This window comes from Herpailurus yagouaroundi, unplaced genomic scaffold (genome assembly GCF_014898765.1).
Source record: "Herpailurus yagouaroundi ecotype Mexico unplaced genomic scaffold, PumYag 186, whole genome shotgun sequence".
Classification (NCBI taxonomy): Eukaryota; Metazoa; Chordata; class Mammalia; order Carnivora; family Felidae; genus Herpailurus; species Herpailurus yagouaroundi.
The window spans coordinates 45,988,615-46,012,976 of record NW_024412417.1 but is presented as its reverse complement, the minus strand read 5'-3'; the positions used below and the strand labels follow the sequence as shown (position 1 = coordinate 46,012,976).

Genomic DNA, 24,362 nt, shown 5'->3' with positions numbered 1-24,362 from the left:
CCCCCCCCCCCCCCCCCCCCCCCCCCCCCCCCCCCCCCCACCACTTAGGAATTGCGGAGTAGTCCTGCAGGTTTGCACCCGTGTGCTCACGGAAGGCGGAGCGGGGAGCTGGCAGACTCCGGGTCCACGGGGGGGCATCGTGAAGGTGGAGGCGGGGAGGTTTCGTCATAGGCCGGGTGTGAGGGAGAGTCGGGTGACAGCATCGTGGTGGCCTGAGCGGTGGCCTCATGATTGAGACGAAGACCCCGTCGGGGGTGGTGGTGGGGGGGGGCGTAATGTGGGGTCTTGGTGACTCTGTCAGGTGGGTTTGGAGGGGTGGGGGGGATCCTCCTGATTTGGGGAGGGGCAGTGGTGCTGGGAGCATGGGACTGGGAGGCGCCCAGTGTGGCCAACTCAGAGGGGCGGGGAGAGGGGAGGGCCGGCGAGCGGGCGGGGAGGCGTGAGGGAGGGCGGGAGTTAGCGCGGGACACGTTGGAGTCTGCACGGTGTGCAGCACGTGAAGCTGGAGCCCTGAGAGGTGCCTGGGGGCATGTGGACCGGAGAGGCCTCCAGCGGTGCTCAGGGTGTAGGGGGTGCTGGTGGATGAAGGGGCAGAGCTGGGGAGCGGGGGTCCAGGGCTGAGACGCGAGGAGTCACGAGGAGCGGGCCCGCTCGTTGTCAGGTGCAGCCGAGGGCACTGCCGGGCCGAGGTTTGACCGTGTGACGCGATGACCCTGGGAGAGCACTTCGTGCGTGCGCGTGGTGGGGGCCCCGCCCGGCTGCAGAGCTGGGGGACAGTTAGGAGTAAACGCAACCAGTAGCTCGACGGTTGGGGGGCGGACTGTGGGATCCAAAGACCGCTCTGTCCTGGAGTCTGGCCGGGCTCGCTTTTCACCCGTGAGCGACTTTATGTTAGTTCCTTACAGTGTCTTCCCGCTCGCACTCGTGGGTTCAGAGTTGCTTGTTTCGGTGCTTCGGGATGTTACTTCTCTTTCTTGGGGACGCCTCACCCTTGACGTTCGCTTCTGTCTAATCAGAGCTGCTTTATAGCTGATGTGCGGTTTCCTCTCCAGGGTCTTAGGAGGTCTTTTCTCTGTCTCTGTCTCGTTTTGTTGAAGATGGGAACAGCCTGACTGAGAGGGGAGAGTCACAGCAGAGAGGGGGAGGGGTGGCTGGAGCCTTGTCCCTGATTCCACCCTGGTCTGCAGGCAAGGGCTGGGCCCGGCGAGGACACCATAGTTCTTCGCCCCCAACAGATGCTCCCGGAGGTGTGGGCCTGGGACAGCTCTATTCTTCCCTTCCCTTCCCTTCCCTTTTCTTCTCTTTTCTTTTCTTCTCTTTTCTTTTCTCTTTCCTTTTCTTTTTCCTTTCCTTTTTTTTCCTCTTTTCTTTTTTCTTTAATGGTTATTTATTTTGAGAGAGAGAGAGAGAGAGAGAGAGAAAAAAAAAACACAAGGGAAGGGCAGAGAGAGCTAGGGAGAGAGTTCTAAGCAGACTCCGCACGGTCAGCACAGAGCCTGATGTGGGGCTGGATCCCCTGAACAGCAAGATCATGACCTGAGCTGAAGTCAAGAGTCGGAGGCCCAACCTGCTGAGTCCCCCAGGTGCCCAGGACCCTCTTCTGATGGCTGTTACGCCCTCCCTCCATGAAGCGTGTGAGTCCGAAGCTGAGGGAGGGGGCGGGAGGGGCCCCGGCCTTGCAGGCTGCCGGAACACCCGGAGGGTCACGGGAGGCCGGCAGCCTCTAAGGCAACATGGGACCAATCAGCATGGTGTTTTTGTCATACTTGGGGCCCGGGTTCAGACCGGCCTTGCATCAACCCTGGATCCCAGGGGAACCGCTTGTGCTCAGCTGACCGACCAACATCTCCTTTTGTTTTCTTTCTGCCCTTAGACATGTTCCCTTCCTGTGAGCCCCGCAGGGCATCAGAAAGCCCGTTTCTTCTGGGGGCTTCGCAGCCACATGCCCCTTCCGTGTGCTGAGCTGTCTGCTAGTTTCCTCCACGTCCTTGAGTGGGGACATGATTGCCGGAAGACTCCCCAGTGAGCCTTCCTCCACAACATACGTATTTAAGGTGTCCTCGTGCAGCCTTCTTTCTTTATTTTTTATTTTTTTCATTGCTTTATTTATTTCTGAGGGAGAGAGGATGAGAGAGCAAGCAGGGGAGGGGCAGAGGGAGGGAGGCTCCACGCCGACAGCAGCAAGCAGGGTGCAGCGCTTGAACTTCTGAACTGAGCCATGAGATCGTGACCTGAGCCCAGGTCGTCGGAGGCTCGACCGACTGAGCCACCCAGGCGCCCCTGTCCTGTGGCCTTCTTTATTGTAACAGGACTGGCTGGCAGCTGGACATCTGAACAGTCTGTACTGAATTGGGGGCCCTCGTAGGGAACAGCACTGCGACCAGGAAGCTCTGGTCGGTGGGCCTGTAAAAGATGTGGTGTTTGCTCTGGGTGCTGTGGGAAGAGCCCCCCAGACCGAGTGGTGCAAAGCCACAGCTGTTGTGCTCATGGATTCTCTGGGTCAGAAATTGGCACCGGGCCCAGGGGCGGTGTGCTTTCTCTGCCCCGTCAAGCCTCCTCCGGGAGGCAGCGGAGTGGCTCAGGGCTGGGACCATCTGGACACCTCTCCACTCGCAGGTCTGGCACCCGGGCTGGGTTGACACCAAGGCTGGTTTCACCAGAGCCTGCTGGCCAGGGCGCCCACATGGCCTTTCTGTGTGGCTCGGGCTGAGTTCTTCGAGGAAGTATCTGGAAATCAGACATTCCCGGGAGCAGAGCGGTTGCTGCGTGGCCTCTTCTTATCCAGCCTCCCAAATCCCCGGCATCATTTCCCTTTCTCCCCTGCTCTGCTGGTCGAAGCTGTCACCAGTCTGCCCAGACTCAAGGGGAGGGGATGTGGCCCCCAGCTCTCGATGTCAAGAGGAATTGGGTTGCTTTAAGACTGCCGCCGTGTTGTCCTTCCAAAACAGTTAGGACCTATTTCGGGTTGAGAAGCAGAGTCTGACAGCCGGCCCTGTGGTTCAGGACGGCCATCAGGTGCCCGGTTGTCGTTCGTGACCGTGCTCTTGCACGAGGGCTATCAGCTAACTGCCGTCACACGTTATGGCAGCTGGGAGCTCCTGGCCCTTCCAGACCCTTCCAAACCATCCTGATCCAGCCAGAGAGCCAGAGGAGGCATGGAGGCTTCCCGGGAAGAGTCCAGACTTTGGAAACAGAGACGCCGGAGTCCGGGTCCCAGCTCTGCGACTGTGCGACCTCAGGCAGGTCAGTTCACCTTGTCCGTCTCTTGTCTCTTCTGCAAGATGGCAACACTCCCTACCTTAGCAGAAGTGTTTTGAACCTCACGGGAAAGGTGAGGTGCCATTTGTCCGGGCGCCTGGCACTCAGATTATAGTAACCAGAAGGCATTGCAGGGAATGGCCTTAGTAGTTCAGCGATATCGTTAATAAGAGTCACACGTCGCACCTTCTCGTAGGATCCTGATCGGGAACAACCACCCAGAATCTGGCTCCCTTTTTCCGTGAACAGTGCACATTTCTTGGATCTTTAAGCCCCCCGTGATGCTGACTTATCAGCGTGCTGCAGGGGTTTGAAGAGAGAACATGCGTTAACATGAGGCCAGATGGCTGAGCCTATCACCGAGTGCAAGACTAATTAATTGAAGTATCTTTCAAGCAGATTCTAGCCTCGTCCCTCCTTTGTACCTGTGGTTTTTGTTGTTTCTAAATGGCATCTTTGTAAAAGTCATTTTCCTAATCAGGAGCTGCTCAGGTAGAAGGAGGCAGTGGATATTTAGAATCTTGTTTTCAGCAAGCTTGATGAATTCTTTCAGTTCTCACAGTTGTCTGTGGTTCCGCCGTAGTTTGATGCAGGTGACTGTCTCTCCACATGGCACTTTCGCGGTTTGGTTTCCAGTCGTGTTGGTTGTTTCTTTTTCTTTTGTTTCTGCACTTGGTAAAACCTGTCGAAGTGGTGATTTCAGGCCTCGGTGTTTGGTTCTGACCTCAGGAGAAACCCTTCTGATACTTCTTTTGCGGGAGTGAGTGATGTTTTCAGGAGGTTTTCATTGGGTAACTTACTAGGTCCAAGATGTCCTTTCTGAGTGGCCACGGGCTTTTGCCTGTCTTGTTTGTTTTTGCTTTGAGAATCACGAGAGGGTCCTGATTTCCGGACGACGTAAGGGACGTGTGTATGCGTGCCACACGACTAGTGCCAGAATGGGTTTAGACGCGCGGGGCGCTCCGAGGCGTGCGTGCGTTAACTGTCTCGGCTAGAGGGCCGCCGGGACCTCAGAGGTAGTGTGAAGTCAGGTCCCTGTGAGGGCCGGGCCGTCTCTCCAGGTGTTGAGAGCAGATGCACCACCCTGGCTGGCCGCACGGCTTCACGAGGGGGGGCGACGTGAGTGAGCCTTGGGGTGTGTGGGAGGACACGCGTGGCCCCCAAACCCCTGAAGTCCCGGGTAGATCGGGCGCTGGCATCGGCAGGCTGCATGCGTGACAGAGGTGTGACAGAGCGGGGCGTAAGTTGGAGAACGTGGTGAGTTACTCTGTTGCTCTAGTGGGACGCACTGAGCAGGAGCAGCCGGACAAAGATGCGGTCAGTGGGTCCTGTGAACCTGCGGCATCTGAAAGAGTGTCCTGTCGGGTGGCAGGGGCTCTGGGTGGCTCTGGGCACCGTGGGGTCTCCAGGAGAGAGACGTCTGCTGTGGCTGGTTTCCAGGGGCCGAGACGGGGAGCGGGACGGGCTGGGGAGGGAGTGGGTGTGCGGAAGCCAGGTCAGGGACGCCCTGCGGCTCACGGAGTGGCCCGTGTGCAGAGGGCACAGGGTCGCTGAGGGTCCTGCCGCACGGTGGGCACTCATCCGAGCGGGGAGATGGAGTGTTCTCCTGGGGCGGCTGGCAGGCCTGGCAGGGAATGGGGAGGGAGCCGGGACTGTCCTGGATAGAATTTAGCAAAGCGATTGGCTTCAGCAGAAAGAAATGTAAGCTCATGCCTGCTCGGTCAGGATTGAAGTCATTTGGACTTCTAGGTTGGCAGCGGCTTAGAAAGAGCCCTTCTCCAGTAACTGAGCCCAAACCAGCGGGTCCCGCTGAGTCCTGCTGGCCTAGTCTAAGACACCTCCTCCTCTTCCTCCTCCTTTCATTTATTTGAGAGAGAGAGCAAGAAGGAGAGGGAGAGAGAGAGTCTCAAATAGACTCCTTGCTGTCAGTACGGAGCCCGATGCGGAGCTCGAACGCATGAACCTTGAGATCACGACCTGAGCCGAAATGAAGGGCCAGGCACTCGGCCGACTGAGCCCCCCAGGGTCCCCATCTAAGATACTTCTTTTGGGTGTGATGGCTTCAAAATGTCTGACAAAGCCCCTGACTTTGTCCTCCGTAAGGGCCATGGGGACTGTTGTGTGTGTCCCCTTCCCGCCTGCGTTGCCACATTAAGCGGCCGAGCTGCTTTGTGGGGCCGTCAGCCCTCCGGGGCATCTGGCCTCAGTCCCGCTCGTCCTTTTCCGTCTGTGTTGGACCACGTAGAATAACTGATAACGGCAGTGGACAGCCACCTTGCAGCCTGGGCACCCAGGGTCACCTGTCAGTTCCCCAGTCGGGCCAATGACGCAGAGCCTTGGTTCTGAGTGACACGGGTTGTGTGTTAGCCGAGGAGGGAGAGATGATGGGTTTCGCCGCCTAGCCGGTAAAAATAGACACTTATTCTTTCCACGGCAGGCGGAAAGCGAAGCCTTCACTCAGTAGCCCCGTGGGACAGAACTGAAATTGTGGTTTCTTTCGTTTTTGATACCATTTTTCTCTTCCTGATTCCTTGTCTGTTAAGTTCATCAGGCCTCACGAGCTGATGGTGATGGATCAGGATCCGTGGTTTCGCGTTAGCTACACGCCCGCCTGCTGGTTGTGCTTCGTCCGTTACCCAGGTTAGGGCTTGAAGTCAGGAGTGCGTCCCACGGAAAGAGCCTTGGCTCGCGCAGCTGGTCGGTGGCCGTGCCTTCCTTCCAGAAGGGCAGACAGGAGGCAGCCAGACCTGTTCCCGGCCGCTCCCAGTGAGAAGGTCACGTTGCAGCACACCCCGTCCACGACTGCCACGTGGGAACGGCACGTCTGCAGAAGGTGCTTGCCCTCAGGCGAGATGTGCTCCCAATGTGTGTGTTTTCTTTTCCGTTAAAAAGTGAACAAAACGTTGGTGGCTACCTGCATTTGGCGGTCACGGCTCTAGCTGGACCGCGGGGCTGTCTGTGCGGGCAGCACCCCTGCACGAGTGCAGATGCCACGCTCCCCGAACCGGGCTGTGGCATCGGAAGGGGCCGTGTGTGCTCGGCATCGGGACCCCCGCTTGTGCCTGCTGCAAAGGTTGCACGTAAGCGAGACGGTTTCTTGCCACCTCAGAAACTGACTCAACCCTGTAACCTGAAGGGAGGAGGAGGGAGGAGGCGTGTGGGGCACGGTTATAAATGGGCAGAAATTGGTCCCCTACTTTTTTTTCCCTTGGGTGCACTTTCAGTATGAGTTCGCTTTATCTGGGATATAGAACCCAAATTGTGGCTTTAATCTTGGACTTGAAATAGGGGACGTGCGGGCTTACCTCCGTGTGGCAGGTCCCCGGGCACTGGCAGGTGCCAGGGGGCTCCCCAGGACAACCTCGTGGCTGCGTGTGCGGGGCCCTGCGGGTGGCCTGGTGGCTGCCCATCTTCTAGATGACGGGGTGTCTCCTCCAAGCTGGGCCCCTCCTGTCTGCATCTGTATGGCTGTGGATGAGGGGCCTCAGATATACGTGGGAATCCTAACACACCCACCTCACATCCTGGATTGGGCAACTTTTAAAAAAAAAATTTTTTTTTTAACGTTGATTCATTTTTGAGAGGCAGAGACAGAGCATGAGCTGGGAAGGGACAGAGGGAGGGAGACACAGAATCCAAAGCAGGCTCCGGGGCTCTGAGCTGTCAGCACAGAGTCCCACGTGGGGCTTGAACCCACGAACTGTGAGATCATGACCTGAGCTGAAGTCGGAGGCTCAACCGACTGAGCCACCCAGGCGCCCCCTGGATTGGGCAACTTTTTAAAAAGATGTCTCTTAGGCGGAGTACTGGCTATGCTTGCCACCTCTTAGTTTTTGTTGAACTTTGGAAATTGTCAGAGAAAAATAGAGTAAACACCCATTTATCCTCCTGCCAAAATTTGTTCAAAGTTGGTTTTGTAGGTTTTTAAAAAAATAGCTTTATTATTGTTTTTCTAATAAATAGTCCACTTAAAAGAATCGAGGTAGAAAGCGCAGAAAAGACAACTTATCACATGACCTCCCAGAAGCCACCACTTTTGTTTATGAGCCTTCCTACACCACACGTGTGCGTGTGTAAATACGTGACAAATGGGACTGCCCCCAACGCCATTGTGGAACTTCTCCCGCTTCCCAGTATGTGGAGTCGTTGTTTGTGTGCGGTGTCGGTAGGTTACCGCAACAGCTTATTTAACAGACTTTGTGCTGACGAAGTCCTCATCGGTCATGTGTTGGGTGGGCGTTGATGCGTTCCGGGGCGGGGATGTCTTGCTGTTGTGTGTAGGTGTCTGCGTGCTTGAGGATAAATGCCTGTATCCTGAGTTACTTCATCAAAGGGCACAGGATTTTAACCGATTTCTGTAACATACCTTCAAGACCAGCCAGCTTAGATGTAATCAGACTGATCATTTTCCCCGGCTCTTCTAAATGCCAGGTAGGCAAAAAAAAAGCTGTTTACGATTTCAATTTGCATTTTTTGAGTGAGGGCTGAATATGTTTTCTGTTTGTCGGCTACTGGTGTTGCCCGTGCGCACTCTCCATGTTTTCCCGTTGGAGTCTCAAATCCTTATGAATCTATGTAGACCGTCTACCCAGGTTTATGTTTTTAGGTTTGTGACGTTATTATGTCACAACATTTTCCGAATTTCTTGGGCAACCAGAGAAGCTTTAAAAATCCCGTGTAGTCAGACTGGTCTCTTGTGACCTGCATTTTGGTTCCAAGGAAGAGAACATTCCGACTCCCGAATTATAAAGGACTAATTTAATTTAATTTTAATTTTAATTTTAGTTTTTTTAAGACTATTCAATTTTAAAGTAGTTCTTTGGATGTCTTTGTTTCAGTTAGAAACGTTGCCTATTTACAATCTGTGTCCATTTGGAGTTTGTTTTGTAATAAGACGGGAGGGAGCTCATCTTAACTTTTCCCTCAAGTGGTCAGTCCTTCTCTCCTGTCCCTTCTCTCCTGTCCCACAGTTGAAATGTCACCTTAGCCTGCCCTGAACTGTCCTCACGGTTGCTCCTGACGTGATTCTCTGCCTGCCCTCTGCTGAAGTGAGTCCCCCGGGGACAGGGACACAGCAGGTGCTCAGGGAGCGTATGGGACACGTAGCCTGAGGCTGGGCACACAGTCAGACCTCACTTTAGTAGCAGCTGTTCCTGGGCTCTCCTGTGCCAACGGAACGAACTTGGGGGGCCTACTTTATGCACTGTTAGCCCACCCATTTCTTTTGGAAACTGTGTTTGGCTTAAACATATCCACTGTCTCAAAAGGACTTGAGGCACCTTGGCCTGGTGGCAGAACTCATGGGCTGTCATAGCAGCAGGACCTGAGCTGAGCCCAGCTTGGTCTGTCCTTACCTTCCCGGTGTCCCAGCAGCAAGCTGGGGGTCACACGTGTCTGGCCCACGGTGAGGGCTAACCGGGACGGCACACGTGGTTCTTCCCAAGGAATTGCGGGAGAGCTTAAACTAATACACACGCTAGAAGGGGTAGTTAGTCGTTTTCTGCTGGTGTGGAGAGAGGTCCTCGGTAACCAGGGTGGATTCATTACTGTCACAGAGCACACAGTCGTGAACTTTCTGCTTAAGAGGATGGGAACACAAGACGGGAGGTTAGATTCTTGTATGTTTGGGGTGATAGAAGGATTTAGGTTCTAAAACCTCGCTGGCCTGGCACTGAGTCGCCCTCCGGGGTGCCCTGGTTCCTGTTTGTGCAGTGTGGACAACTCGTGTCCGAGACGGGGGATGTGAGGACAGACGAGGAGGTACCCGGAGTCGCGCCCAGAGCGTAGTAGATGCTTGATAAACACAGCTTCCTTGGTTGAGATGGTGGAGACAGCTTGTGGAAGACGGAGTCATAGTCTCCACGTGGATGCTCCGTGTTTTTGCCGTAAAACACCTCGCGTCGAGGTACAGCTTGGTGGAGGGGTTTCTACGAAGACTGAGTGTTGACACTGAGCTAGTGTTGTATTCATCTGTTCGTTCCTTCCTTCCGCGGTTGCACAGAAGCCAACACAAGCCCTGCCCTGGCGATGCTGACGAGCTGGCGGGAGGGGCAGTGGCTGGTCAGAGAATCACAAAATAAGTAGAGTCACAGCTGGTAAGCGTTACAGGGAAGCATGAGAGAGAGACACCCGGGGGTGGTTTTCGTGTGTCCTCAGGGCTTTCGTAAAGCGCTCAGGTCGCGTGGCCGAATGTCTTGACAAGCTCTTGAAAGAACCACACGTCCACGGAGCAGGACGGCAGTGCACAGTGGCCATCCCAGCCATTCGGGGGACGCCTCAGCGGAAGGGGGGTGGCGATTTACGTTTCTCAAGGATTTCCTAAATTCCTCCTTGGACTTATTACAGTGTGTGTAATGTTATTGGCTAAAGACAGATGGCGGGTCAGAGGGGACATCTTTGATGTATGGGGGAAAGTTTATTAAAACAACTTTTATGGGGAAGTTTTCTTTTTACAGATCACGGGGGTGGCTTGGGGACCATTTCTCAAAGAAATAGTGTTTGAAATGATGGTTGGATTTTCACAAAAGTCTATTTAAAAATCTTTTGTGGGTGAAGTTCTGGGAGTTTGCAGTGAAGGTAGAGAATAACCTTGTTAGTCACTGGCATGAGGGTGGTTGGATGTTTGTTTTGTGCTTCGTCCTGAAGCTACGTGTGTGACATGTATCCTGTACGTGCTGTTTTGTTCGCTAAAACGAGGTTAAAGTATTTTTAGACTGGTACTCGTTCAACCACAAAACCCGAGCGAGGCGTTTGGTGGCAGTCCTCCTGCCGACTCCCCTCGCCTCGCGCGCGGCCCTGGGCACCGGCCAGGACCCCACCGTCCCCCAGGAACACCTGCCTTGCCCAGGGCCGTGTCCCCTCGCCCCCCAGAGCGACTGGCCCCTCCCTCTCGGGGCTGCCTCTCAGGGCCACTTCTTCGGGCGTGGCCAAGAACCGGGCGACAGATTGGAATTTCCCAGAGGGTTTTTACCGCGAGGGGAAGAAACGAAGAGTTACAGGAACTGTAGCCCGCGTGAAGGTGACACATTTCTAGAGAAGGGCTCTGTGACTCCACGGTTGGCTGCTCTCCTCACAGGGCTGTCCTTCCGCCACCTCGTCTGCGAGCCTGCCCGGGGTTTCGTCTGGGTTCTCCTCCCCTCATCCTCCTTCAGGGCGGGAGGCGCTGGGCACACACGCCCCAGGGAGAGGAGCGGACGGGAGCGCCTCCCTAGGGGGTGGACACATCTTCCTGCTGGAGAAAGGGAGGGCGTCACTTCCCACTTCCCAGGCAGGGACTCGCGGTCGGTCGGGGTCTGCGCCGGCCTTGGGGTGTCCTCTGAGCCCGCTGCCCTCTGGGCTGACGGTCCCTGTCACGCCGCAGCGCCCCGGTGGGGCCAGCGGAGCCCTGAGCACGGACGCCCGGCTCCGGTGTGCTGAGAGCGCAGCCCCCCTACGCAGTGACCCGGCACCCCTGCTAGGCTCCGCCCACCTCAGGGGCGTCCCCAGCCTCGCAGGTCTGGGGGCCGAGCACCAGGGCCCGTGCAGGGTGTCTGTGCGTCCCAGCCGGGCTCTTCTCGGCCGCGGTGCCTGAACCGGATGTCAGGGCACAGGCACCTTGTCTGGGCGTCTGGCCAGATAAAAACGCATCCCTCCGGGAACTTGGGCGAGGTCTGGTTTTGTTTTTGTTTTTGATCGCAGCTGGCTCCTTGGCCGCCCGGGGTCTCGCACCGCAGTTCCGCAGAGCGTGTGTCCTCTTAACTTGCTCTCCAGCTGATGGGAGCAGATGTTCCTTTCTGCATTCTTGGTGCTCCGTTCTGAGAATGCCTCCGTTCGTTTCACCGGAAAGGCTGCCCTGACTGTGTGTAATGCAGCTCCGTCGGCTTGGGCGGCCGTAAGCGAGACCCGCCTGTGTGGGCAACAGGTGAATTCGCCAAGTGGCAGCCGTGCGTGCTGGGTGCAGCAGGAGAGGGCTGGTCTGACAGCATCCGCGTTGCGGTCTGTGCCCCGGCCAGTGTCAGAACCCGTCCTTTTCTAGCCTGTGGGGGAAGCAAGGTGTGCGGGAGACCCCCCCCCCCCCCCGGCCCTGGGTGGTGGTGTGGCCCTTCTCGGCCACCGCCTGGCTGGGACCCTGACAAGTCCCTCTTCCCTCCTCAAGAGATGTCCAAAAGCGTGGGGGAGCTGATGTCTGTGCCCGGCTTGGCCCACGTTGTGGCACGGACGGGCTGGATGGCCTTGAGCTATTTTTGTCACTTTCTTTTGCCTTCATGGTTTCTGGCCGATGCCCAATACCACGCACACAGAATTCTAAAAGGAAAATAGAGGATATGGGACGCTGATACTCATGCTCACTTCGAGGTTCTGGAAAGAGCTATACGGTAGCCTTATGGCATTTGGTGGCAAATCTTCAAATACCCCAGTCCCACCGAGACCCGGGTGCTGGGCGGCCGGGCTCCCTCCGGTGCCCTGTGCCAGCCCCGTGGCAAGTACACATGGAGGTACAGTGGTTCGCTTGCCAGCAACCAAAGCTGCTTAATTGAAGAGCCAGACTCCGCATTTATTTAGCGACTCTGTGATGTAGATTTTTCTTGAGGAACGTTTAAGTCACCCAGGAGCCAAGGGTCAGGTAGGTCTTTTTGTTTCTGAACGTCCTGGACTCCTAATAAGACGTAGTGGAAGGACTGCCGCCTGCGGGGGGTGGGGGGGGGCGGGAAGTCTCAGCCCCCCTCTCGGTGTTCTTTCTCCCCATCCCCACCCCCAGGCAGAGCCCCCAGACCCGCCTGGAGCCGGGCTCGAGGTCCGTGACTCAGAGCAGGTTGGGGAAGGAAGGGTGACTGACTCTCCTTGGTTTCCACGGTGACTCCCGGCCCCAAATTCTGCTATTTATTATGTGTCATCTGTGGTCGGGGCTGTTGCTCTTGGCCTGATGGCGTGAGCTGGTGCCCCACCGCGGGCGGGCGGTGGGGGTGGGGGCACAGCCGCGTGGTCCCGCGTGTGCCCGCGTGTGCCCAGGCCTAATGGCTCACGCAGGGATTTTGAAAATTCCGTTCCACCTGCTTAGGGATTTAGAAAACAGCAGAAACGAAGGGCTTCTCCGAACAGCCATGCCTGTCTCAGGCTGCTTGCCTTGCATGCTGGTCACCAGATGGACTTGCCGGGGTCAGCGGCCTCCCCCGAGCTGACTCCTGAGCCCGCGTGCAGCTCGGGTCCTGGGACACAGATTGGCCTCGCGTCGTAAACACGAGGCTGTGCCGTGAGGCCGCAGCGGGACGTGTGCTTTCCGAGGCCCGACTCCGAGCCCCTGCCTGGTAGGCGGCCTGCGTGACGGGCCTGGGGAGCCGGCATGGCAGCCAGTGAGCCGTGAGCCCACGTCCCGTCAGGGACAGACGCTCTGGGGCGGCCTCGAGACAGCCCCGTTCTGAGGCCCGCAGGGCGTGGTGCTGTCCACAGACCCGCCCGCCCTCCGCAGGGCCACAGACACCAGGAGGAACTGAGACACCAGTTCCTCTGCTTCCAGATGAGGCTGTGCCGTCCCCTGACAGCGGGCGGTTCTCAGGCATGCGGGGTCACGAATCCCTTTGTCGGTCTGATGAAGGCGATGGGCGGATCCCTTACCAGAATCCTGTTTTTCAAGGCACAGAACAAAATGTGTAGGATGACCAGGAAAGCCGGTCATGTCGAGATACAGTCATCAGAATATGATGGCAAATGTTACCACATTTTGTAACCAGTCCACCAGCGGGCCTCATAAATCTCATGATTTCGAAGTAGCCATGAATTCAGACTTGCTCTGTGGTGTCTGTAACAGCCACCACATGACGTGAGGGTCCCAGTGTCTCCACATGTCCGTGTTCATAATGGAAAGAAGCGCTACGTGTCACTTGCTCCGTCCCGTTCACAGACCCTCTGAGCTGGCTGCGTGGATCCCTGGCTGGGAGCTCCTGGCGATGTGTCCTGGAAGGGCCCTCGGCATGGTGGGGAGCCCAGGACGCCCCCAAGGCCTGGTTTGCTGTGTGCGGACTCAGGAGGCACGCGTCCCCAGCTGAGCCTTGAAGTGATGGCGTGCCAGTGGTCAGGGGGCCTCTGACCTGCTGGGCAGGGTAGCAGGGAGGGCGGAGATGAGGGACGGCGGCAGGTGGCAGGGTGGGGCTTCACAGCAGCACTGGGAGGTGAGCATTGCAGGCTCACGTCCTATAGACCTTGAGGCCCAGAATCTGGGCTTAGGCCCTGGTTCTGTTCTGTCTCTGCCTGCAGCCCCCCCACCCCGCTCCCCCTGTGCTCTGGGTTGCTGCCTGCAGCCTAGGGTCAGATTGAGGAGATGAATTGGCCAGCGAGTCCATTGTTCTCGAGGCTGGGAGCCTGGAGGGGTGAAGGTGGGCTGTGTTCTCAGTGTGTAGGGAGAAGGGTGGGCCAGGAGGGCGCAGGGAGAAGGCGGACACGGTGGGAGCCACTTGGCTCAAGCTGTGGAGGGTGGCCTGCCTGTGCACTGAGCCCTCCCGCTGGCCCCTGCTTCCTCTCGAGGATGTAGGGAGAGATGTTTCTACGTGGGTCGTCGGCACAGCATTTCATTTTTAAAGTGAAAATTTGGAAACCACTGAAATGCATCCGCAGGAGATGGCTCAGTGAGTAATGTGGTCATTAAAGATTCATTTCGGAGAATTGCATAATATGATGTTAAATGAAAGAAGCCGGTACAAGTCTGCATGATTCTGTGTTAGCACGGGTGCACATGTTGTGTCCTATGGGTAAGCAGAAGGCTGACATTTCAACAGGACCATCTCCGGTGGCCTTGTGTTTTCTCCGTGTTTTTCTGTATCTTCTGTTCTAAAAACTACAGTAAATGAAAGCAGTCACCCAGTCTGTGTCTACCTTTGCAGGCAAAGACACGTTGGTTCAGGGGGCCGTCACCTGCAGGTGCTGCTTTAGAACGTGCTCCGTGAGGGGTGCCTGGGTAGCTCAGTCGGTTGGGCATCTGACTTCGGCTCGGGTCATGATCTCATGGTTCGTGGGTTCAAGCCCTGTGTCGGGCTCTGTGCTGACAGCTCGGAGCCTGGAGCCTGCTTTGGACTCTGTCTCCCTCTCTCTCTGCTCCTCCCCCACTCACGTTCTCTCTCTCTCTCTCTCTCTCTCTCTCTCTGTCTCTCTGTCAAAAATAAATAAACATTAAAAAAAAAAATTTAGAAGGTGCTCCATGATCTCTAGCCAGGTGAAGAAGACAGGTGAGGGGTGGGGTATCCTGGGTGGCGCGGCCCCCCCCCCCCAACAAGCTCTCAGTTATCTGGTCCATCCTTCACGAGATAAGATGCGTGTGAGATTTTCTGGAAGGGAGCCACCTTCTTCCTCTCGGAGGGGCTCCTAGCTGTGCGTGAAGTTGTGCTGTGGTGCCCCGCTAGTGTGGCCGGCTGTGTCTCCTCTCCCCCAGGAGACTGAAACCTGTACCCTGCTCCTGCCACAGTGCTCATCATATAGCAAAGGGGTCAGAGTGTCTCTTTGGATCCTCGGTTCTGCGACCTCCCAATTCCAGGTAGGAGAGAGGAAAGGTGATTGTGTGGGTTGAAGCCTGAGCCACGGGCCTCTAGGTGGGGTTAGGGCATCACTCTCTCAGGGCCCTGAAAGATCTCCACAGCAGGCCCTGCCCCAGCCTGCCCGGAGCCCATCTGCAACACCTCCTTCTGGGCACGGCGGGCACTGGTGCCCTCCTGGCCCCTCCCCTGCGCCTGCCCGGTGCCTGGAGGTGTCGCCCCAGCCCCTGCGCTGTGAGCTGTGAGCCCAGAGCCGCTGCCCTCCTCCACCTGCCTGCTGGGGGTGCTTAGGTGGCCGCAGGCAGGGGAACCTCCCAACATTGCCCACTTGCTCCTTGAGGACCCACCTGTGACCTGCCCCCCCCCCCGGGTGCTCTGTGCCCCGCTTGCCTGCCTTTACTGCAGGGCTGAGAGTCTGTTACCCCTGCCACACCGAAGGTAGTGAGTTGGATATGAGCAGAGCCCCGAGAGAAAGTTCTTAGCAGTGTCGCTGCTGGTGGTTTGTCCTCATGGAGGCCTGCGCCGATAGGCCCTGAGCTGCTGGGGCGCCTCCCACCCCCACCCAGGGCACCCACCCGTTTGAGGACGTCCAGCAGACCTTCGCTTGTCTCCTCTGGTCACCCCAGTTCCTTGTCGCTCGTTTCCGTCCCATACGGAGGCGGAGGGTGGGACCAGAGAGAGCTCCACCCTGCCGAGGGGGCTGCCGGGGCCAGGGTCCCACAGCCTGATCTGGGACCCTCCTCTGACAGGTTGGTGACAGTCTGGACCCCGTGGGGCGGGTTTCTCTAGGACCGCGCCGTCCCGCAGAAGCCTTGCTTCAAACGCAAGGACAAGCCAGCCTTCCATGGCTTCTGGAAAAAACACTCAAACTTCCTGGTTGCTGCGGCCCAGTTACTCATACAGGAAGTCGATTACTCATTCACTGTGCTTCCCTTTCACTGATTGAGTTGTGGCTCTAAAAACGGATCTTTGGGGCGCCTGGGTGGCACAGTCGGTTAAGCGTCCGACTTCAGCCAGGTCACGATCTCGCGGTCCGTGAGTTTGAGCCCCGCGTCGGGCTGTGGGCTGATGGCTCAGAGCCTGGAGCCTGTTTCTGATTCTGTGTCTCCCTCTCTCTCTCTGCCCCTCCCCCGTTCATGCTCTGTCTCTCTGTCCCAAAAATAAATAAAACGTTGAAAAAAAAAAATTTAAAAACGGATCTTTGAAACACACGTGTTGACTTATGGGTAGCAGCTCCTCACACACTCGTGGCCCGCGTTCCCTGACGCCTTCAGGCTCTCGGGCTCCCTGCCCCCAGGACTTGCCCCTTCGGGAGTGGGGGCTGGCGGAGGAGTCGGTGACGGCCGACGGTCGCCCTCCCCCTCAACCGGGTCTCTTCCAGCTGGGACCATCCGGGGCTCCTGGGTGAGAAGGGAGGGGCTGCCCTCCCGTCCCCCCCCCCCCCGATCCTGCCCCCCCAGTGTGGAGGGAGCGCCGACGGTTCCCAGCGGAACTGTCTGTGGAGCCACAGGCGGGGGGCGCAGCCACTTCGGGGGGCGGAGGGTGCGGGCCTGGGCGTCGCCGCACAGCTTTCACGGGAAGCTGGAAGCCGGATTTCTCGGTGAAGGATGGAGAAGCCGGGGAGGGGGAGAACCTGGAAGGTCGGGAGGATGGCCTGGCCTGGCGCGGGCTGGCCGGCTTGGCCACAGCTGGGGCGGAGGTGGGGTCTGCCTGCAGGGCCGGGTTGGGGGCCAGGTCCCTGCTGAGCGGACCCTCGGAGCCATGGCCGCTCTGTGGTGGCTCCCAGATCCGCCTGCTCCTCCTCCTCCAACCCCTCCTCCTCCTCCTCCAACCCCTCCTCGGGCTGTCACTCCCTCAGTGGATGTTGACGGTGCCGGTGGCTGCAGAGGCCGCGACAGGCCCGGTGGGCTCGGGGTCCCCCTGCCCCCACTGCTCTGCGCTGTGGCGTATCTGCAGTCAGACTCTGTGCCTGCTGCAGAACCGGCGAGGGGAAGGGGGCCGCGGGCCGGGTGTGCTTGGACAGTTCATCTCTAGGCGATACTGGAATTAATTTTCAGAGTCAGTCTGTGTCAACTGTGGTGAAGGTGTGTGTGCTGTGCAGCATTTGGCTTCCGGCAGCATTTGGTTTTCACGCTGGAACGTCGTCCACCAGTTGGGGCCAAGAGCTGACCGTCCCGCGAGAGTGACCTCACCCCCGTGTGCCGTCCTGCCCCTTCCTCACGCACGGGCGCTCCTGGGCAGCGTCACCAGCGCTGGGTCCTCTCTGGCGTTTGGTTCGCGAGTCCCGCTTGTCTTGGCGCTCCACGCTCGGGGCTGACTCTCTGTAAAGTACAAAAACGGATCTGAGATCTCTCCTAGGATCGAGGCTGGGCAGGGAGGCATAAGATTGCTGGGGCCTCGGGACGCCTGGGTGGCTCAGTCGGTTAATCGCCACACTCTTGGTTTTGGCTCAGGTCATGATCTGGCAGTTCATGGGTTCGAGCGCCACGTCAGGCTCTGCACTGACAGCATGGGGCCTGCCTGGGATTCTCTCTCTTCCTTTCTCTGCTCCTCCCCTGCTGTGCTCGCTTTCTCTGAAAATAAACAAACTTAAAAAAATAAAGCTGCTGGGGCCTCGCCCGACTCTGCTTTGAAAACTGTTAGAGCTTTCACTTGTGATTGTATACTCCACGGTCTTCCCATGAGCTCTCAGTATTTTCATTATTAAAAGCTAGAAGCGGGGTGCCTGGGTGGCTCAGTCGGTTAAGCATCTGACTTCGGCTCAGGTCATGATCTCGTGGTTTATGGGTTCGGGCCCCACTTCCGGCTCTGTGCTGACAGCGCGGAGCCTGGAGCCTGATTCCGATTCTGTGTCTCCCTCTCTGCTCCTCCCCCACTCACACTCTCTCTCAAAAATAAACAAACATTAAAAAGAAATTTAAAAGCTAGACGCAAGGAAGAAATATCTTGTGAAGTTATATATTTCATGAATGTGTTACCGTCGTGTTTTTTTCTGCTGCTTTCATTAATACCAGTCAGTGGACAGTTTTCCACGTTTTCCATGGCACATGTGTGAGGAATTCGTGCTTTGCAGGTGGGGGAAGTAGGTCCAAGCAGCGAACTGGGCTCCAGGCATCTCTGTGCCAGCGGTTAGATAGGAGGCAAGTAAAATCACCCGCGTCTGCCGGACCAGATGGCTGCTAGTGGCAGGAGGAAGTCTTGGCTCAGAGTTGGGCACCACCACTCTCTGTCGCCGTCTGAGCCTTGGACGGCTTCGCCTTTCAAAGGGAGCACCTTTGCTCCGTGACTGTGACACACAGTGAAGTATGTGAAAGCCCCTCGTAAACTGGAGAGCCCTTCAGTGCAGATACGACTCTGCTTCCTGGAATGGACCCTGGGCACCAGATGCCTCTGGCTCTGTGGCTGGACATTTCCTGGGGTACAGATGTCACTTCTGTGGTTTAACTGCGCTCCTGTATTCACAAGATTCCCCTCACTGGCTAGGCGTCCCCTGAGAGCGGGGACCCTGTGCTAGCGGGCTCTCCTCAGGGGACAGAGCTGGGCGAGGGTGGAGCCCACCCCCGGACGCGGTCAGGGTCTGTAGTGCAAAGGATCGCATGTGAGCTGCGCTTACGAGGAGTAAACACGCCTGATCTGTCAGATGACACTCAGACACTGTCCTGGGAGGCGACACGTGGGTTATATCTGTCTCCCCGGTACCTGGCGCATCACCCAGCCCCTAAGGGACATGCGAGCATGCCGTGGCAGGGACGGCGTGTTGTGTGCAGGTCTGTAGATACCATTCTCTAGGGTCGTAGGTGCTCAGTGAGACAGACCTGCAGGTTTCTGGATGGTGTAACTCAGGGAGATTAATAACCTTTAAGCATGTTCATTTTCTCATTGAAAACAAGACAGAAAACAATTCAAGAACTCTGGGTTTTTCTAGGTCATAAATGCAGTAAAAACAGTTTATTTTTAGTAGCCTTCATTTGTTTCTAGTAAATGTCAGTAGGTATTGAAGTACATGGATTTTTTTTTTAATATATAAAGAGGACTTAAAAAAAATGAAAACGTGTGCAAAAATTAAGAGTATTCTGTTATTGGAAAAATTTTTAATTGGTTTTTTTCTAAGCGGCATTTTGAACTTTACTAACAGAATTGCTGAAAATTTGAACTGGGATGAAGTTTCTTTCTACTGTCTGTGGGAGGGTTGGGGGCAGGAGGGAACATTCCTTGATTAAATCAATGGCTTAAATAGGAATGAAGGAGGGACACCACCTTGATGACTTTCGTCCCTTTAGTTACATATGGGTAGTGCCCTGTTGGCATTGTCTGCTTTTCTGATAATTAAAGTTGCCCCATCTTTCTTGTCTCTCGTATGCAAAGAAGGAACATCAGTGTACACAGCAAATACACAGTGAGTTACTACAGCGCTTTAAAAAAAATTTTTTTTTATGTTTATTTTTGAGAGAGAGAGACAGTTGAGAGCGCGAGTGGGGGAGGGGCAGAGAGAGAAGGAGACACAGAATCTGAAGCAGGCTCCAGGCTCTGAGCTCTGAGCACAGAGCCCGACGTGGGGCTCGAACCCATGAACCGTGAGATCATGACCTGAGCCGAAGTCAGACGCTTAACCGACTGAGCCACCCAGGCGCCCCAGCTCTTCTTTTCTTTTTTTTTTTTTTTTTTTTGAGAGAGAGAGCATGAGCAGGGGAGAGGAGCAGAGGGAGAGAGAGAATCTGAAGCAAGGTCCACATTCAGCTTGGAGTCCAATTTGGGGCTCGATCCCACAATCCTGGGATCATGAGCTAAGCTGACATCAAGAGTTGGCCGCTCAACCGACTGAGCCACCCGGGCGCCCCTCCAGTGCATTTTAAGTAAAGAATTGGCTTGTGTTGAGACCCCCTCCTTTGTGGAAATGTGGCATTGGTCTGTTGCAGAGAAGGGGTGAGCTGTGGTCTCCAGGGGCGGGAGAGATCGCGCGGGAAGTGGAGTCCTCGTGTCGACCCGAACACAGCCGTCCGTCCAAAGCCTCTGGAATACCTGCTGCCACGTGGGGAGTGGTGCTTGGGGCCAGGTGTGGCCGGGTGCGTGCACGCGTGTTGATGTCAGGAAGGCTCGGCTTTCTCGTCTCTTGAGGTCCTAAACATCCTCCTTCCTACTTCGGTGGTCCATTGTAAGGACGCTTTCTGAGTGACTTTGGCATCCCTCCCTTACCTGTCTGAACCCCAGCTTCCGGAGCCTGACCAGGTGTTTCTGGCCTCTTCTTGTGCACCAGGTGCTTTCAGGCCCTCGGGGAGGCAGACCGTCCTCAAGTCGCTCAGGTCCAGCTGGAGAGGCGGCTGGGATTCCAGCTCAGCATAGCAGATTTATTCTGGAGATGTGAACAAGGCAGGCTAGAGACAGGAGAAGTAGGGAGCTGTGAAGAGTGAGGCTGGTCCTCAGGGTCGAGGAGGTCTTGGGTTGAGCGGCCAGAGACCAGGCTGAGGCCAGACCTCGCAGACGTGAGGGCTCCTTGTTGCAGCTGGGCAGCCGTGGAGGTGCTTGGACCCGTGGAGATCGGACCCTCTGGCCTGGAGGGCGGAAAGCGGTGGGGGGTTGCCTGGATGCCGAGACCCCCGTTAGCAGGCTTCCCTAACTGCCTGTCAGGGTGAAACGGGGCCCCGAGCAGGGGCAGAGAGGGATGGATAGGAACGGATGGATTCCAGAGGAAGCAGGAAGCAGGTAAAATGAGGACAGTTGTGTGTTCGGCTGTGCGTGCAGATCGTGTGGGAAAGGTCATGGTAGGGGGTGGGCCACGGGCTCACCGATGGAGGCACGAACTGTGGTTTAATTGTGGATGCAGCGTCAACCGTCTGTGAGCCTATATGAGAGATGACGGGGGCTGGGGAGAGAAAACCCAACGTTCCAAGGATCTGGGCAGAGCAAGGGAGGAACAGCCTGGAAAGGGAGGGCATGGTGTGGTGGCACACGTCACCGAAGGGCAGAGGGTCCCCGGAGCCTGGCAGTTAGGGGGTCTGGGTGAAGGCGCGGACCTGGCAGGGCCGGGGGCACGAGAGTCGGGGTTTCCCAGGAAACGGGTGGACACAAGGCAGGAGGAGGCGAGGATGAGCGTATGGGGGGCACGTGGGACAGCGGGGGTCCTCGAGGGCTGGGAGGGGCGGGTCACTCACGGGGGGGCTCGCGAGCGCCTGGGAAAGCGGGTGTCTCTCTGTGTAACGGGCGTTCTCTTGGCCGTTCCAGTGCTCGCACCTCCTGCGCCGCCACCGCCACCCATCCAAGGATATGCCTTCAAGCCTCCACCCAGACCCGACTTCGGGACTTCCGGGAGAACAATCAAGTTACAGGCCAACTTCTTTGAAATGGACATTCCAAAAATTGACATCTACCATTACGAATTGGACATCAAGCCGGAGAAATGCCCGAGGAGAGTCAACAGGTATTCCGTCCTCTCATCATCCCTCATCGGTCTCGACCGGCTGACGCGGGTCCCGGCGTTAAAGTAATCGACCCTTCCGTTCCGGCAGCTCCTTCCCCGAGGTGTCCCTTGGCGTTTCCTTTTTGAAAAATGTTTGTGTGTTTCCTTGTGTCTGGATACGGTTGTCAAGTGAGCTTTGACGAACGTGTGCACGTGCCTGTTGCCTCCTGCCCTCTCCATCGATCCCAGCGCTAAGTGAGGCCAGTGCTCCGCGTCCCTTTGTTCTGTGCCTTTCTGCCCTGTGAGATCGTCTCGCCCCACCTGCTCCCTACACTCGGCCTGGTGTTTGTGGGACTGACCCGCACTGCCGTGTATTAATAGCCTCTTATTTTTATCGCCGAGGAATATTTTGTGATTTCTTATTCATTCTCCTGTCGGACGCTCGGGCTGTCTGGGCTTTGCCACGATGAACGTTGTTCTTCCAGTCTTTTGGGGACGTGCATTTTCGTTTCTCTGAGATGAATACCCGGGAGGGAAATTGCTGGATCCCAGCGTGGGTGTAGGCTTAGCTGCACGAGAGGCCACCAGAGTGGTCGCACCGCCTCATTCTCCCGCGGGTGGCGTGGGGCCTGCGCGCCCCGTCCCGCTCAGCACGGGGGACGGCCAAGCTCCTGGAGTTTCGCGTTTTAGTCTCATGGTTTCTCTTTGGGGGTTTTAATTTCCGTTTCCTGGTAACTAGTGAGTTGAGCACCTTTTCATGTGCTTATAACCGTAATTACATTATGTTTACATGTTATATAGTGTCACGTAGTGTTTCTAATAAAGTGTCTGTCAAAGCCTCTTCCCTGGCTTGTCTCTTTGTTCCTGATTTGTAGGAGTTTTTACTATATTTAAGGTCCAGGTCTGTAGTATTGGGAGTGTTTTCCCCCGGTTTGCAGCTTGTCATTTCACTTTTTTTTTTTTTTTTAATATTTATTTTTGAGAGAGAACAGGAGAGAGAGAGAGCGAAGGAATAAGCAGGGGAGGGACAGAGAGAGACACACACACACATACAGAATCCTGGAGCAGGCTCCAGGCTCCAAGATGTCAGCACATGGCCCGGCGTGGGGCTCAAACCACAATGCATGAGATCATGACCTGAGCCAAAGTTGGGCACTTAACTGACCGAGCCCCCCCAGGTGCCCCTGCTGATTCACTTTCTAAATGGTGTCTTTCAATGAGCAGAATTTTGTAAGTTTGTTGACATCCAATCTATAAAATTTTGAAAATAGTTACCATATTATGTGTTCTCTCCAAAAAATCTTTGCCTATCTGAGGGGTACAGGTACTCTTTTTTTTTTTTTTTTTTTTTAAAGCAGACAATTTGGGCTTGTTTTTTTATTTAGGCCTGTGATCCATCTTGGATTAATTTTTGTCTGTGGTGGGAGGTAAGGGTCTGTTGAGAAGACTTTTCTTTCACCATCGATTTACCTGGGCCCCCCTTGGGGGCGGGGGTAAATCGATTGATTGTCAGTTGCTACCAGAAAGTTCCCTGGAATTTTTTTATCATGATTGCTTTGAAACTGTAGATAAATTTGGGGAAAGTGGATACTGTTGAATCTTCTGGTCCACACACACGGCTATGTTTTCCACTCATGAGGTCTACTTTAATTTCTTGCAGAACTTACTCATACTTTTCATCATAGAGGTCTTCCGTTTTGTTTATTCTAAGTGTGCTGTGTTCTTTGATGTTACTACAAATTGTGTTTTAAAATTGCATTGTCCACGAGGGAAGTTTCTCAGGAGGGAGTGACTGCTGACAAGTACGGGGTTTCTTTTTGGAGTCATGACAAATGTTCAAAACCTAGATTGTGGTGCTCTAAGGGAGACAAAAACCCTGTGAATATACTAAAACCATTTAAATGTGCACTTTCAAGATGTTAAAAAAGTTTTTTTGTTACTTTTGAACAAAGATGGTTTTACTTTTTTCCAGTTTCTAAAGCATTTTATTTTTTACTCTATTGCAGTGGCTAAGAAATCCACTGCAAATAATGGTGAATGGATGTGGTGAAAACAGACATCCTTGCCTTGTTTCCACTCTTAAGGGGGAATCATTCATTCTCTCACCTGTAGTGTATTCTATTAGTCGCAGGATTTTCTTAGAGACCCTTTATCAGACCGAGGGAGTTCTCTCCCTGATTTGCTGAGAAGTATTCTCATCATCGGGTGTTGAATTCTGTCAAATGCTTTGTCTCCATCTCTTGGGATGATCATATAGTTTTTCTTCCTTTTTTCCTACCTCCTATTAAGGAGGTGTATTAATTACATTGATTTTTTTTTTTTTATGTTAGAGTGGCTGGACTTTCTCAGAGTTAAGATGTATTATTTTATATACATTGTTAGTCATGACTTATCATTTTTATAAACTGCAGTACTTTGTTAGCATTTTGTTGTGAATTTTTGTGCCTCTGCTCCTGAGAGACATGGGTGTTACTTTTCTGGTTAGGTTTGATAGCAGGGGCATGTGGCATTGTGAAAAGCTGGGACATGTTCCCTCCTCCTCCCAAAACTCCCAAGAGGAAAGATAGATTGGTATAATTTCCTTCTTAAATGTTCCACTGACTTTGTCATTGAAATCGTTTGGACCTGGAGTTTTCTTCGTACGGTTTAATTTCTTTATTAGGTACCAGTCTGTGCAGAATTTTCTCTGTGTGTCTGTTTGGCAGTTTGCGTCTTTCAAGGCATCTGTCCATTTTCTGTAAGTTGTTGAATTTACTGGTGCAACATGGTGCCTGTGTTCCTTTAATGTCTGTAGGACGTGCGGTGAGAGTCTTGTTCATTCCTGATATTTTATTTTTTTTAACGTTTATTTTTGAGAGAGAGCATGCACGCGTGAGCACACACACACACACACGCACACACACAAGTAGGGGAGGGGCAGATAGACAGGACGCAGGCTCCAGGCTCTGAGCTGTCAGCACAGAGCCCGACGCAGGGCTCAAACCCATGAAGTGCGAGATCATGACCTGAGCTGGTCAGACGCTTAAGCGACTGAGCCACCCAGGTGCGCCTCATTCCTGATACTTTAAATTTGTCTTTTTTCTCTTTTACCTTGATCAACTTTGCTAGGGTTTGTCAATGATATTCATGTTTTCACAGAAACAGCTTTTTTACTTTGTTGATTTTTCTCTTTTGTTGAATCCACCCGTCTGTCCGTTTTCTTTTCTCTGATA

At 55.0% G+C, this 24,362-nt stretch overlaps 1 protein-coding gene across 1 annotated transcript in view; it reads left to right on the top strand.

Moving 5' to 3' along the window:
• The window catches only part of AGO2 (argonaute RISC catalytic component 2), a 107,933-nt gene that overhangs the window by 33,985 nt on the left and 49,586 nt on the right, over nt 1-24,362 (top strand). Inside the window, 1 exon segment of the mRNA XM_040494502.1 lies at nt 20,976-21,171. Coding sequence (XP_040350436.1) covers nt 20,976-21,171 — 196 coding nt within the window.